The sequence below is a fragment of the Taeniopygia guttata genome, chromosome 36 (assembly GCF_048771995.1).
Source record: "Taeniopygia guttata chromosome 36, bTaeGut7.mat, whole genome shotgun sequence".
Taxonomy (NCBI): Eukaryota; Metazoa; Chordata; class Aves; order Passeriformes; family Estrildidae; genus Taeniopygia; species Taeniopygia guttata.
The window spans coordinates 899,232-914,890 of record NC_133061.1 but is presented as its reverse complement, the minus strand read 5'-3'; the positions used below and the strand labels follow the sequence as shown (position 1 = coordinate 914,890).

At 35.5% G+C, this 15,659-nt stretch overlaps 1 protein-coding gene across 1 annotated transcript in view; it reads right to left on the bottom strand.

Moving 5' to 3' along the window:
* Window positions 1-15,213, bottom strand: part of REC8 (REC8 meiotic recombination protein) — a 31,826-nt gene extending 16,613 nt beyond the window's left edge. Inside the window, exons 1-6 of the mRNA XM_072921255.1 lie at window positions 15,130-15,213; window positions 10,142-10,235; window positions 9,037-9,082; window positions 6,311-6,366; window positions 4,910-4,964; window positions 1,544-1,582 (exon numbers count right to left, since the gene is read on the bottom strand). Of these exons, the coding sequence (XP_072777356.1) occupies window positions 1,544-1,582; window positions 4,910-4,964; window positions 6,311-6,366; window positions 9,037-9,082; window positions 10,142-10,204 (259 nt within the window). The 5' untranslated portion in view covers window positions 10,205-10,235; window positions 15,130-15,213. The remainder of the gene's footprint in view (window positions 1-1,543; window positions 1,583-4,909; window positions 4,965-6,310; window positions 6,367-9,036; window positions 9,083-10,141; window positions 10,236-15,129) is intronic.
* Window positions 15,214-15,659: the final 446 nt, after the last annotated feature.

Here is a 15,659-nt window from a genome sequence, read left to right as displayed (position 1 = left end):
CTAAATTAAAAATAAAATCCCCCAAAATTCCCCCCAAAAATTCTAACAAAATTTCCCCCCAAAAAATTTGCCCCAAAAGACTTCCCAAAATGCCCCAAAAATGTCCAAATTTGCCCCCAAAACTTCTCCCCAAATTCACAACATTTCTCCCAAATTTCCCCCCACAAAAAATTCCCCCAAAATTCCCCAAAAATACACAGAATTCCCAAAAAAATTCCAGAAAAATTCCACTAAATTAAAAATGAAATCCCCCAAAATTCCCCCAAAAATGCCCAAAATTGTCCCAAAATTCAAAAAAAAAATCCCAAAAAAAATCCCCAAAACAATTCCCAAAAAATTCCCTTAAAATAAAAATTAAACCTCCGAAATTCCAAAAAAATTCCCAAAAAATGTACGAAATATTCCCCTAAATTAAAAATAAAATCCCCCAAAATTCCTCCAAAAAGTACCCAAAATTCTACCAAAATTCTAAAAAAATTCCCCGAAAAAATTCCCAAAATTCCCCCCAAAATTCACAAAATTTATCCCAAATTTTCCCAAAAAAATCCCCCAAAAAATTCCCAAAACAGTTCCCGAAAAATTCCCCCAAAATAAAAATAAAATCCCCCAAAATTCCCCAAGAAATTCCCAAAAAATTTCTGAAAAATTCCCCTAAATTAAAAATAAAATCCCAAAATTTCCCAAAGAATTTTTAAAATTTTCCACAAATTCCCAAAATTCAAAAAAAATCCCAAAATTCCTCCAAATTTCCAAATCTTCACCAAAAAAATTCCCCAAATTTTACATTAATTTCCCAAAATTCTCCCAAATTTCCCAAAAAATTCCCAAATTTTCCTCAAAAAATTCCCCAAATTTACCAGAAATTCCCGAAATCCCAAAAAATCCCCAAATTCACAACAATTACCAAAAATTCCCCCCAGAATTCCTAAAGTTCTTCCAAATTTCCCCCAAAATCGCCCCAAAAATTTCAAAAAAATCCCCAATTTCCCCCAAAATTCCCAAAGAATTCCCAAAATTCACCAAAAATTCCCCCAAATTTCACTGAAATTTCCCAAAATTCCCCAAAAATCCACAGATTCCCCCAAATTCCCAAAATCTGCAAAAAAATTCCAAAAATTCAACCCAATTTCAACAAATTTCTCCCAAAATTCCCCAAAAAATGCCCAAAATTTCCCAAATTTCCATTTTCCTCCCAGATTCCCTCAAAATTCTTCGATTTCCCCCAATTTCATCCCAAATTTCCCCCAAATTTCTGATTTTCTACAAAATTCCTCTGAATTTTCCCAAATTTCTCCATTTTTTAACCAAAATTTCTCAATTTCCCCCAATTTCTCTGAATTGTTCCAAAATTTCCCCAAAATTTCCCATTTTTCGCCCAAATTTCCTCAAAATTCTTTGATTTTTCCCCATTTTTTTCCAATTTTCCCCCAAATTTCCTCTGAATTTTCCCAAATTTTCTCTGATTTTTTCCCAATTTTCCTCAAATTTTCCTCATTTTCCCCAATTTTGCCCAAAATTCCCCAAATTTAGCCCAAATTCTCACGGGGCAGTTCCAGCTCCAGTTCCGGCTCCAACGCCGCCTCTGTGGGGAGGGGAGAGAAAAGTCACCAAAATGACCCAAAATTACCCAAAATTACCCAAAATAAATCAAAAACAACCAGAAAAATGACCCAAAAATGAAACAAATTGGATTTTTTAAAAATTACAAAAAATGGCCCAAAATAACCCAAAAATGACAAAAAATTGCCCAAAAATTATGAAAAATGACCAAAAATAAACAAAAAAAATCACAAAAAATGACCCAAAATTTCCCAAAATAAATGTTACAAAAAATGGCAAAAAATGACCCAAAATTAACAAAAAATGGCAAAAAATGACCCAAAATTAACTAAAAATAACCAAAAAATGACCCAAAATGACCCAAAATAAACTAAAAACAACCAAAAAAAATGACCCAAAAATGACCAAAATTGGATTTTAAAAAATTACAAAAAATGGCCCAAAATAAACCAAAAATGACAAAAAATGACCCAAAAATGATGAAAAGAGACCCAAAATAAACAAAAAAAAATCACAAAAAATGACCCAAAATTTCCCAAAATAAATGTTACAAAAAATGGCAAAAAATTACCCAAAATGAACCAAAAATAACAAAAATGGCAAAAAAATGACCCAAAATGACCCAAAATAAACTAAAAACAACCCAAAAAAAATGACCAAAATTTACCCAAATTTGATTTAAAAAATTACAAAAAATGGCCCAAAATAAACCAAAAATGACAAAAAATGACCCAAAAATGATGAAAAGTGACCAAAAATAAACAAAAAAAATCAGAAAAAATGACCCAAAATTTCCCAAAATAAATGTTACAAAAAATGGCCAAAATAGACCCAAAATGACCCAAAATAAACAAAAAAAAATCACAAAAAATGACCCAAAATTTCCCAAAATAAATGTTACAAAAAATGGTAAAAAATGACCCAAAATGAACCAAAAATAACAAAAAATTACAAAGAAATGACCAAAAATGACCCAAAATAAACCAAAATTACAAAAAATTACCCCAAAATGGCCTAAAATTATTTAAAAATACCCAAAATGACCCAAAATAAACAAAAATTTCCAAAAAATTACCCCAACATGGCCCAAAATGACCCAAAAATTAAAAAAAAAGACCCAAAAATTATCCAAATTGCCCAAAAATGACCCAAAATTAATCAAATTACCCAAATCTCACCAAAAAAGGCAAAAAATATCCAAAATTGCCCAAAATTGACCCAAATGAACCAAAAATTTTTCAAAATGGGCCAAAATTACCAAAAATAGCCCAAAATTATCCAATTATTATCAAAAGTAAACCAAAATATCACAAAAAATTAAACAAAAAACTCAAAAAGATGCAAAAATTACAAAAAATGACCCAAAATTAATCAAAATCACCCCAAATAAACCGAAAATAATAAAAAATAAACAAAAAATGACCCAAAACTACCTAAAAATGGTCAAAAGTAACAAAAAATGACCAAAAATCGCCTAAAATGACCCAAAAATTACACAGAATGGCCCAAAATCACCCAAAAATTATTAAAAATAATCCGAAATTACATAAATGACTCAAAAATGATAAAAAATAATAAAAATGGACCCAAAAGTGCCCAAAATGATCCAAAAAATGAGCAAAAATAATCCAAATATTCAGGAAATGACCCCAAAATAAATAATGACCCAAAATGGTCCAAAAATTACCAAAAAAGGCCCCAAATGACCCAAAATGAACCAAAAGGAAGAAAAAATGACCCAAAAAGACCCAAAATGATAAAAAAAATTCAAAAATGGCCCCAAATGAGCCAAAATTATTTAAAATAAACCAAAAATTACAAAAAGTGACTCAAAAATGCCCAAAAATGGCACAAAAATGATAAAAATGCCCCAAAAATCACCAAAAACAGGTGCAAAATTGCCCCAAAATCATCAAAAGTAACAAAATTGACCAAAAATGGCCCAAAATGACCCAAAAATACCCCAAAATTACCAAAAAATTCCCCAAAATGATTCAAAAATAACAAAAAATGACCAAAAAATGACCCAAATTTCCCAAAGAAGGTCAAAAGTATCAAAAAATGACCAAAAATTGCCCAAAATGACCCAAAATTCCCCAAAATAAACCAAATATTTTGAAAGACCCAAAAATGAACCGAAATGATCCAAAAATTACAAAAAATAACAAAAAAGACAAAAAAATGCCCAAAATAATCTAAAAATTAGAAAATATTTTCCAAAAAGGAGCCAAAAATGAACCAAAAATACCCCAAATTCCACAAAAAACCCAAAAATAACAAAAAAAATTTCCCAAATATGACAAAATGTGACCCAAAATGATCCAAAAATCACAAAATATGCCCCAAATTATTATAAATAACCAAAAACAGCCAAAATGACCCCAAAAAAATCCCAAAAGTCCCAAAATTACTGAAAATGCCCCAAAATTACCCTCAGTGACCAGAACCCCAAAAAGACCCAAAATGACCAAAAAAAACCCAAAATTATCCAAAAAAATGACCCAAAAATGACACAAAATGACCCCAAAAAATCCCAAAAATCCCCTAAAAATGACCCAAAAACCACAACCCCAAAAAGACACAAAATTACCCCAAAAAATCCCAAAATTATCAAAAAAATGACCCAAAAATGACCCAAAATGACCCTGAGTGACCACAACCCCAAAAAGACCCAAAATTACCCCAAAAAATCCAAAAATTATCCAAAAGATGACCCAAAAATCACCCAAAAATGCCCCAAAGTGACCCAAAAAGTCAAAAATGACCCCAAAATGACCCAAAAATGACCTAAAATGACCCTGAGTGACCAATGAGTGACCACAGCCCCAAAAAATCCCAAAATGCCCCAAAAAATCCCAAAATTATCCAAAAAATGACACAAAAATGCCCCAAAATGACCGTGAGTGACAACCCCAAAATTACCCCCAAAAAATCCCAAAATGCCCCAAAAATTGTCCAAAAATTGTCCAAAAATGCCCCAAAATGCCCCAAAATGACCCCAAAAAATCCCCAAATGCCCCAAAAATTGTCACAAATGACCCAAAAATGCCCCAAAATGCCCCAAAATGAACCAAAAAAAATCCCAAAATTATCCAAAAAATGACCCAAAATTACCTTAAATGACCATGAGTGACCAAAACCCCAAAATGACCCCAAAAAATCCCAAAATGACCCAAAATGATCCAAAAATCTCCTAAAAATGAGCCAAAATGTCCCAAAAATGACCTTAAATGACCCCTGAGTGACCCCTGTGTGACCTCTGTGTGACCCCAGGTGACCTCTGTGTGACCCCAGGTGACCTTTGGGTGACCCCAGGTGACCTTTGGGTGACCTTTGTGTGACCTCTGACCTTCGGCCTCCAGCAGCAGCTGCAGCTCCCGCGGGGTCACCTCGGGCAGCTCCACCTGAGAGCCAAAAACGGGAGAAATTCACCCAAAATTCACCCAAAATTTACCCAAAATTCACCCAAAATTCACTGAAAAATGAGCCCAAAATTCAGCCCAAATTCAGACAAAATTCAGCCCAAATTCAGCCAAAATTCACCCCAAAATTCAGCCAAAATTCAGCCAAATTTCACCCAAAATTCACCTAAAATTCAGCCAAAATTTAGCCAAAATTCACCCAAAATTCAGCTCAAATTCAGCCCAAAATTAACAAAAATTCAGCCCAAATTCACCCCAAAATCAACAAAAATCCACACAAAATTCCACCCAAATTCACCCAAAATTCAGCCCAAATTCACCCCAAATTCAGCCCAAATTTACCCAGAATTCGCCAAAAATTCAGCCCAAATTCACCCAGAATCAACAAAAATTCACCCAAAATTAATCCCAAATTGACACCAAATTAACCCAAAACTATCCCAAAATTCGCCCCAAAATCAACAAAAATTCACCCAAAATTCATCCCAGATTAAACCAAAATTAAACAAAGTCACCCAAAATTCACCCAAAAATCCCTCAAAAATCAACCCAAATGCCCAAATTTCCCCCAAAATTCCCCCAAATCCCCCAAATTTCATCAAAATATCCAAAATGTTCCCTAAAATACCAAAATCCCCAAAATCCCTGAAATTCCCCAAAATTTCCCCAAAATCTCCCAAATTTTCTGTAAATTTCCCCAGATTTTCCACATTCCTACAAAATTTCCCCAATACCCCAAATTTTAAAAAAAATTCCCCAAAATTCCCCAAAAATCCCCAAATTTCCCCCCAAATTCCCTTTAAAATTCCCAAATTTCTCTTCCAAAATCCCCAAATTTTCCAAAAAAATTCCCAAAAATTCCCAACTTTTTCCCAAAATTCCCAAATTTTCCCCAAAATCCCCAAATTTCCCCCGAAAATTCCCAAATTTTCCCCAAAATTCCCAATGTTTCCCCCAAATTTCCTGAAAATTCCCAAATTTCCCAAAATTCCCAAGTTTTTCCCCAAAATCCCCACATTACCCCCAATTTTCTCCCAAATTCCCCCCCAAAATTCCCAAATTTCTCCCCAAATTTCCTGAAAATTCCCTAATTTTTCCCGAAGTTCCCAAATTTTCTCTTAAAATTCCTGAAAATTCCCAAAATTTCCCATCAAAATCCCCCAATCCCCAAATTTCCCCCCAAAATTTCCCCAAAATCCCCAAATTTTACCCCCAAAATCCCCAAATTTTCCCCAAATTTCCTGAAAATTCCCAAATTTTCCACCAAAATCCCCAATTTCCCCCCAAAATTCCCAAATTTTCCCGAAATTGTGGAATTTGGGGCTGACCTGGGGCGGCTCCTGAGGGATCGGGGGCGGCTCCGGCTCCCGCAGCGTGATCAGCTCTGGGAAATTCAGGAAAATTTGGGAATTTTGGGAGAAATTTGGAGAAATTTTAGGAAATTTTGGAAAATTTTGGGTATTTTGGGGGATTTTTTAAAAATTTGGGGGAAATCTTGATAATTTTGGGAGAAAATTTGGGGAATTTGGGGGAATTTTTAAAACGTTTGGGGAAAATTTGGGAAAATTTGGGAATTTTGGGAGAAATTCAGGGAAATTTGGGAATTTGGAGAAAATCTGGGGGAATTTTAAACAAATTTGGGGGAAATTTGAAGAATTTTGGGGGAATTTTTAAAACATTTGGGGAAAATTTGGGTATTTTGGGGGATTTTGGGAGAAAATTGGGGAAAATTCGGGAATTTGGGGCAAAATTAGGGGAAATTTTCAAGAAATTTGGGGGAAATTTAGGGAATTTTGGGGGAATTTTTAAGAAGTTTGGGGAATTTGGGGGGAAATTTGGGAATTTTGGGCGATTTTGGGAGAAATTTGGGGAAATTTGGGGAATTTTTTTAAAGTTTAGGGAAATTTTGGGAAAATTTTGGGAATGTTGGGGAAATTTGGGGGAATTTTTCAAAAAGTTTGGGGAAAATTTTGGGAATTTTGGGAGAAATTTTGGGAAAATTTGTGAATTTAGGGCGAATCTGGGGAGAATTTTAAACAAATTTGGGGAATTTTGGGGGATTTTTTTTAAATTTGGGGAACATTTGGGAATATTTGGGAAAGTTTTGGGAATTTTGGGGGAAATTGGGAATTTAGGGTGAATGGGGCGGTGATTTTAAAGAAATTTGGGGAAATTTTGGGAAAATTTCAGAATTTTTGGGAATTTTGGGAGGAATTTGGGGTGAATCTGGGGAGAATTTTAAACAAATTTGGGGAAATTTGGGGAATTTTGGGGTTTTTTTTATTAATTTGGGGAATTTGGGGAAAATTTGGGAATTTTGGGAGAAATTTGGGGAAAATTTGGGAATTTGGGGCAAAATTGGGGAGAATTATAAAGAAATTTGGAGAAATCTAGGGAATTTTGGGGAAAATTTTTTTAAGTTTTAGGGGAATTTGGGGAGAAATTTTGGGAAAATTTGTGAATTTAGGGCGAATCTGGGGAGAATTTTAAACAAATTTGGGGAATTTTGGGGGATTTTTTTTAAATTTGGGGAACATTTGGGAATATTTGGGAAAGTTTTGGGAATTTTGGGGGAAATTGGGAATTTAGGGTGAATGGGGCGGTGATTTTAAAGAAATTTGGGGAAATTTTGGGAAAATTTCAGAATTTTTGGGAATTTTGGGAGGAATTTGGGGTGAATCTGGGGAGAATTTTAAACAAATTTGGGGAAATTTGGGGAATTTTGGGGTTTTTTTTATTAATTTGGGGAATTTGGGGAAAATTTGGGAATTTTGGGAGAAATTTGGGGAAAATTTGGGAATTTGGGGCAAAATTGGGGAGAATTATAAAGAAATTTGGAGAAATTTAGGGAATTTTGGGGGATTAAAAAAATTTTCGGAAATTTTGGGAATTTTGGGAGAAAATTTGGGGAAATTTGGGGAAATTTTAGGGAATTTTTTAAAAGTCTAAAAGAAATTTGGGGAATTTTGGGAGAAATTTGGGGGAAATTTAGGAAATTTGGGGGGATTAAAAAAAATCTGGCAGAAATCTGGGGAAATGTTGAGAAATTTGGGAGAAATTTGGGGAAAATTGGGAATTTAGAGCAAATCTGGGGGTGATTATAAAGAAATTCGGGGAATTTTTGGAAAAATTGGGAATTTTGGGTGATTTGGGGAGAAATTTGGGGAAAATTCGGGAATTTGGGGCAAAATTGGGGGGAAGTTTAAAGAAATTTGGGGGAAATTTAGGGAATTTGGGGGATTTTTTTTAAAGTTTGGAAAAAATTTGGGGAATTCTGGGGTTTTTTTTTAATTTGGGGAAATTTTGGGAAAATTTGGGAATTTTGGGCAATTTTGGGAGAAATTCGGGGAAAATTTGGGAATTTGGGGCAAAATTGTGGGGATTTTAAAGAAATTTGGGGAATTTTGGGGAAATTTTTAAGAAGTTTAGGGAAAATTTGGGGAAATTTTGGGAATTTTGGGAGAAACTTGGGGGAAATTTGGGAATTTTGGGAGGTTTTGGAGAAAATTTGGGAATTTCAGGGAAAAATTTGAGACCTCAGAGGAATTTTGGCAAAATTTTGGGGAATTTTGGGGGAAAATTTGGGAATTTTTGGGAAAAAATTGAGAATTTTTGAGACACTTCAGAAAATTTGGGGAATTTTGGGTAAATTTGAAGATTTTGGAGCCATTTTGCAGAAAATTTTGGGAAAATTCATAGAAATTTGGAAATTTTGAGACATTTTTGGCAAAAATTTGGGAATTTTGAGGGGAAATTTTGGGGATTTTTGGAGCGGATTTTGGGGGAATTTTTGAAGTGGATTTTGGGGGAAATTTGGGGAAATTTTGGGGAATTTTTGAGGGATTTTGGGGCAGACTTTGAGGAAACTTTGGGGGAATTTTTGGGCGTTTTGGGGGAATTTTGGGGGAATTTTTGGGGGAATTTTTGGGGATTTTTGGGGGAATTTTTTGGGGGATTTTGGGGGAAAATTTTGGGATTTGTGGGGAAAATTTTGGGAATTTTGGAGGGATTTTGGGGCAGATTTGGAGGAAATTTGGGGGATTTTAGGGCAGACCTGGGGGCGCCTCGAACTCCTCGGGGGGCGGCAGCAGCTCCTCAACCTGAGGGGAAAATGGGGGAAAAATGGGAAAAAATGGGGAAAAATGGGAAAAAAAGAGAGAAATTTGGTGGGAAAATGGGAAAAAATTGGGAGAAAAAATGGGATAAAAATTGGGGGAAAAAATGGGATAAAAATGCGGGAAAATGGTGAGCAAAAATGGGAATAAATTGGGAAAAAAATTGGATTAAAAATGGAAAAAAATGGGAAAAATTGGGGATAAAAATGGGATAAAATTGGGCAAAAAATGCGAAAAATTTGGATAAAAATGGGAAACAATTGAGGAAAAAATGGGAATAAATTGGGAAAAAATTGGATTAAAAATAGGAAAAAAATGGGAAAAAATTGGATAAAAATGGGAATAAATTGGGAAAAATTGGATTAAAAAATGGAAAAAAATGGGAAAAAATAGGAATAAATTGGGAAAAAATTGGGATAAAAATTGGATAAAACTGGGAGAAAAATTGATAATAAATTGGGAAAAAATTGGATTAAAAATGGGAATGGGAAAAAAATTGGATTAAAAATGGGAATAAATTGGGAAAAAATTGGATTAAAAATGGGAATAAACTGGGAAAAAATTGGATTAAAAATGGAAAAAAACTGGGAAAAAATTGGATAAAAATGGGAATAAATTGGGAAAAATTTGGGATAAAAATTGGATAAAACTGGGAGAAAAAATGGAAAAAATTGGGAAAAATTGGATAAAAATGAGAAAAAATTGGATTATAATTAGAATAAATTGGGAAAAATCTGATTAAAAATGGGAATAAATTGGGAAAAAATTGGCATAAAAATGGGATAAAATTGGGTGAAAAAATGGAAAAAATTGGGGAAAAAATGGATTAAAAATGGGAATAAATTGGGAAGAAATGGATTAAAAATGGAAAAAAACTGGAAAAAATTGGATTAAAATGGGAATAAATTGGGAAAAAATTGCATTAAAAATGGGAAAAAATTGGGAAAATTTGGGAAAAAATGGGAAAAACTCCAGGAAAGGACAGGAATATCAGGAGGAGTTTGGGAAGGGGAATTTTGGGGTGAAATTTGGGGTTTTTGGTACCTGGGGCAGCTCCACCCCCATGACCCCAAAGAACGGATCCGGAGCCGCCTCCAGTTCCTCCATGCGGGACAGGAAATCCGGGAGCAGCTGCGGCCTGGGGGAAATAATGGGAATTTTGGGGAAAAAATGGGAATTTTGGGGGAATAATGGGAATTTTGGGGGAAAAAATTGGGGAAATAATGGGGAAATCTGGGGGGAAAATATGGGGAAAAACGGGAATTTTGGGGGAAATAATGGGAATTTTCGGGGAAAAATGGGGAAAAAATAAATAGGAAAAATGGGGATTTTGGGGGGAAATAATGGGGGAATAATGGGGAAAAATAGGGGAAATAATGGGGGAAATTGGGGAAAAATAGGGGAAATAATGGGAATTTTGGGGTGAATAATGGGGAAAATAATGGGAATTTTGGGGGAAATAATGGGGAAAAAATGGGGGAAATAATGGGGAAAAAATGGGGAAAATTGAGAAAAAAAATGGGAAAAATGGGGGGAAATAATGGGGGAATAATGGGGGAAATAATGGGAATTTTGGGGGGAAATAATGGGAATTTTGGGGGAAATTGGGGGGAAATAACTGGGAAATAATGGGGAAAATAATTGGATAAATAATGGGAAAAATAATGGGAAAAATAATGGGGAAAAAGGGAATTCGGGGGGAAATAATAATGGGGAAAAATGGCAATTTGGGGGGAAAAATGGGGAAAATTGGGAAATTAAAGGGAAAAATGGGAAAATAATGGGAAAATAAAGGGAAAAAAGGGGAAATAATAGGAAAAATGGGGAAATAATGGGGAAATAAATGGGAATTTTGGGGGGAATAATGGGGGAATAATGTGGCGAATAATGGGAATTTTGAGGGGAAATAATGGGAATTTTGGGGGAAAAAATTGGGAATTTTGGGGGAAATAATGGGGGAAAATTGGGGAAAATGGGGAAAATTGGGAATTGGGGGGGAAATAATGGGAATATTGGGGGAAATAATGGGAATTTTGGGGGGAAATAATGGAAATTTGTGGGGAAAAAATGGGGAAAATATGGGGAAAAAATTGGGGGAAATTGGGAAAAAAAATGGGAACTTTAGGGTGAATAATGGGGGAAAAAAGGGAATTTCGGGGAAATAATGAGGAAAATAATGGGGGAAATAATGCGGAAAAAAAGGAAATTTTGGGGGAAAAAATTGAGAAAAAATGTGAAATTTGGGGGGAAATAATGGGGAAAAAATAGGGAAAATAATGGGGATAAAATGGGAATTTTGGGGGGAAAAATGGGGAAAAAATGTGAATTTTGGGGGGAAATAATGGGAATTTTGGGGGAAATAATGGGGAAAAAATGGGAATTTTGTGGGAAATAATGGGGGAAAAATTGGGGATAAATTGGGGGAAAATATGGGGAAAAAAAGGGGAAAAATGGGAATTTTTGGGGGGAATTGGGGAGAAATAATGGGGAAAAAATGGGGAAAAAATGGGGGAAATAATGGGGAAATAATGGGAATTTTGGGAAAATAATGGTGGAAAAAATAGGAATTTTTGGAAAATAATGGAGGGAAATAATGGGGAAATAATGGGGAAAATAATGGGAATTTGGGGGGAAATAATGGGAATTTTGGGGAAAATAATGGGGAAAAAATGGGGGAAAATGGGAATTTTTGGGGAAAAATGGGAAAAATATGGGGAAAAAAAGTGAATTTTGGGGGGAAATAATGGGAATTTTGGGGGAAAAAATGGGAAAAAATAATGGGGGAAAAATGGGAATTTTGGGGGAAAATAATGTGAATTTTGGGGGGAAATAATGGGGAAAAATGGGAAAAAAAAAGGGAATTTTTTGGGGAAATAATGGGGGAATAATGGGGAAATAATGGGAAAAAAGAATTTGGGGGGGAAAATGGGGAAAAAATAGGGAAAATATTGGGGGGAAAGGGGAAATAATGGGGGGAAATAACAGGGAAATAATGGGGAAAAAATGGGGGGAAAATGGGGAAAAATGGGGAAAAATAATGGGGGGAAATGGGAATTTTGGGGGGAATAATGGGGAAATAATGGGAATTTTGGGAAAATAATGGTGGAAAAAATAGGAATTTTTGGAAAATAATGGAGGGAAATAATGGGGAAATAATGGGGAAAATAATGGGAATTTGGGGGGAAGTAATGGGAAAATAATGGGAATTCTGGGGTGAATAATGGGAATTTTGGGGAAAATTGGGGGGAAATAATGGGGAAAATAATGGGAAAAATGGGAATTTTGGGGGGAAATAATGGGGGAAATAACGGGGAAATAAAGGGAATTTTGGGAAAATATGGGGAAATAATGGGAATTTTGGGGGGAATTGGTGGAAAAATAATGGGGGGAAAATGGGAATTTTGGGGGAAATAATGGAGAAATAATGGGAAAATAATGGGAAAAAAAGGGAATTTGGGGGAAATAATGGGGAAAAATGGGGGAAAATTGGGGGAAATAATGGGGAAAAAAGGATTTTTGGGGGGAAATAATGGAAAAATAATGGGAATTTTTGGGGTGAATTTTGGGGGGAAATAATGGGGAAATAATGGGAATTTTTGGGGTGAATTTTGGGCATTTTTGGGCTGAATTTTTGGGTGAATTTTGGGATTTTTGGGGTGAATTTGGGGATTTTTTAGGTGAATTTTTGGGTGAATTTTGGGGTGAATTTTGGGGTGAATTTTGGGATTTTTGGGGTGAATTTTTTGGTGAATTTGGGGATTTTTGAGGTGAATTTTGGGGTGAATTTGGGGAATTTTTTGGCTGAATTTGAGGCTTTTTGAGGTGAATTTTTTGGTGAATTTGGGAATTTTTTGGGGTGAATTTGGGGATTTTTTGGGGTGAAATTTGGGAATTTTTTGGTTGAATTTGGGTATTTTTGAGGAGAATTTTTGGGTGAATTTTGGGGTGAATTTTTGGGTGAATTTTGGGATTTTTGAGGTGAATTTTTGAGTGAATTTGGGGATTTTTGGGGTGAATTTTTGGGTGAATTTTGGTGATTTTTGGCTGAATTTGGAGATTTTTGGGGTGAATTTTGGGGTGAATTTGGGGATTTTTGAGCTGAATTTTTGGGTGAATTTTGGGATTTTTGGGCTGAATTTTGCGGTGAAATTTGGGGGATTTTTGGTGTGAATTTTTGGGTAAATTTGGGGTGAATTTTTGAGTGAATTTGGGGATTTTTGAGCTGAATTTTTGGGTGAATTTGGGGATTTTTGGGGTGAATTTTTGGGTGAATTTGGGGATTTTTCGGGTGAATTTTGGGCTCAATTTAGGGGATTTTGGGGCTGAATTTTCAGCATTTTTGGGGCGAATTTTGGGGATTTTTTAAGCTGAATTTGGGGATTTTTGAGGCGAATTTTTGGGTGAATTTGGGGATTTTTGGGATGAATTTTGGGCTGAATTTTCAGCATTTTGGGGCAAATTTTGAGGATTTTTTTGGATGAATTTGGGGATTTTTGTGGCGAATTTTTGGGTGAATTTTGGGATTTTTGGGGTGAATTTTGGGCTGAATTTGGTGAATTTTGGGGTGAATTTGGGGATTTTTGAGGTGAATTTTTGGGTGAATTTGGGAATTTTTTTGGGAGAATTTGGGGATTTTTGGGGTGAATTTTGGGGTGAATTTGGGGATTTTTGGGGTGAATTTTGGCCTGAATTTTGGGAATTTTTTGGCTGAATTTGGGGATTTTTTGAGGTGAATTTTTGGGTGAATTTGGGGATTTTTGAGGTGAATTTTGGAGTGAATTTTGGGATTTTTGAGCTGAATTTTTAGCTGAATTTTGGGATTTTTGGGGTGAATTTTGGGGTGAATTTAAGGATTTTTTGGGGCGAAATCTGGGAATTTTTTTGGCTGAATTTGGGGATTTTTGAGGTGAATTTTTGGGTAAATTTGGGCATTTTTGGGGTGAATTTTGGAGTGAAATTTGGGGATTTTTGGGGTGATTTTTGGGGTGAATTTTGGGGCTGAATTTTCAGCATTTTTGGGGCGAACTTTGGGGATTTTTTTGGGCTGAATTTGAGGATTTTTGAGGTGAATTTTTGGGTGAATTTGAGGATTTTTTGGGGTGATTTTTCGGGTGAATTTTGGGGATTTTTGAGGTGAATTTTTTGGTGAATTTTGGAGTGATTTTTGGGGTGAATTTGGGGATTTTTGGGCTGAATTTTGGGGTGAATTTTGGGGTGAATTTGGGGATTTTTTTGGCTGAATTTGGGGATTTTTGGGGTGATTTTTGGGGTGAATTTTGGGATTTTTGGGGTGAATTTTTGGGTGAATTTTGGGATTTTTGGAGTGAATTTTGGGGTGAATTTGGGGATTTTTGAGGCGAATTTTTGGGTGAATTTGGGCATTTTTGGGGTGAATTTTGGGGTGAATTTGGGGATTTTTGGGGTGAATTTTGGGGTGAATTTTGGGGTGAATTTTGGGGTGAATTTGGGGATCTTTTGGCCGAATTTGGGGATTTTTGAGGTGAATTTTGGGGTGAGTTTGGGGATTTTTGGGGTGAATTTTGGGTTGAAGTTGGGGATTTTTGGAGTGAATTTTGGGGTGAATTTTGGCTGAATTTGGGGATTTTTGGGGTGAATTTTGGGTGAATTTGGGGATTTTTGGGGTGAATTTTTGCGTGAATTTTTGGGTGAATTTGGGATTTTTTTTGGCTGAATTTGGGGATTTTTGAGGTGAATTTTGGGGTGAATTTGGGGATTTTTGGGGTGAATTTTTGCGTGAATTTTTGGGTGAATTTGGGGATTTTTGAGGTGAATTTTGGGGTGAATTTTGGGGATTTTTTGGCTGAATTTGGGGATTTTTGAGGTGAATTTTTGGGTAAATTTTTGGGTGAATTTGGCGACTTTTGTGGTGATTTTTGGGGTGAATTTGGGGATTTTTGAGGTGAATTTTGGGGTGAATTTTGGGATTTTTGGGGTGATTTTGGGGTGATTTTTGGGGTGAATTTGGGCATTTTTGGGGTGAATTTTGGGGTGAAATTTGGGATTTTTGGCACCTGCGGGTGGGGCTGATGTCGATGTCCACCAGGGGGCGCCGCGCTCGGTGCAGCCGCTCCAGAATCAACGAAACTTCCTCTGAAAAAACCCAAAAACGGCCAAAAATGCCCCAAAATCCCCCCCAAAACCCCCAAAATCCAACCAGGACAACCCAAAATAGCCAAAAACCGAAAAATCCCCCCAAAAAACGGCCCAAAAATGACCCAAAACCACCCAAAATTGGGGCAAAATGGCTTCAAAAGGAGCAAAAATCTCATTAAAAATGACCAAAAATGGACAAAAATTACCCAAAATTGAGCCCAAAATCAACAAGGAAACCCCAAAATATCCCAAAACAGAGAAATCCCAAAAAAATTCCCCCAAAAAATCCCAAAATTCCCCCAAACCACCCCAAAAAACAACCAGGAAAACCTAAAATAGCCCAAAATGAGAAATCTCCCCCAAAAAATCCCAAAATTTCCCAAATTTCCTCCAAAAAACTCGAAATTCCCAAGAAATTCCCTCCAAAAATCCCAAATTTCCATAAAGT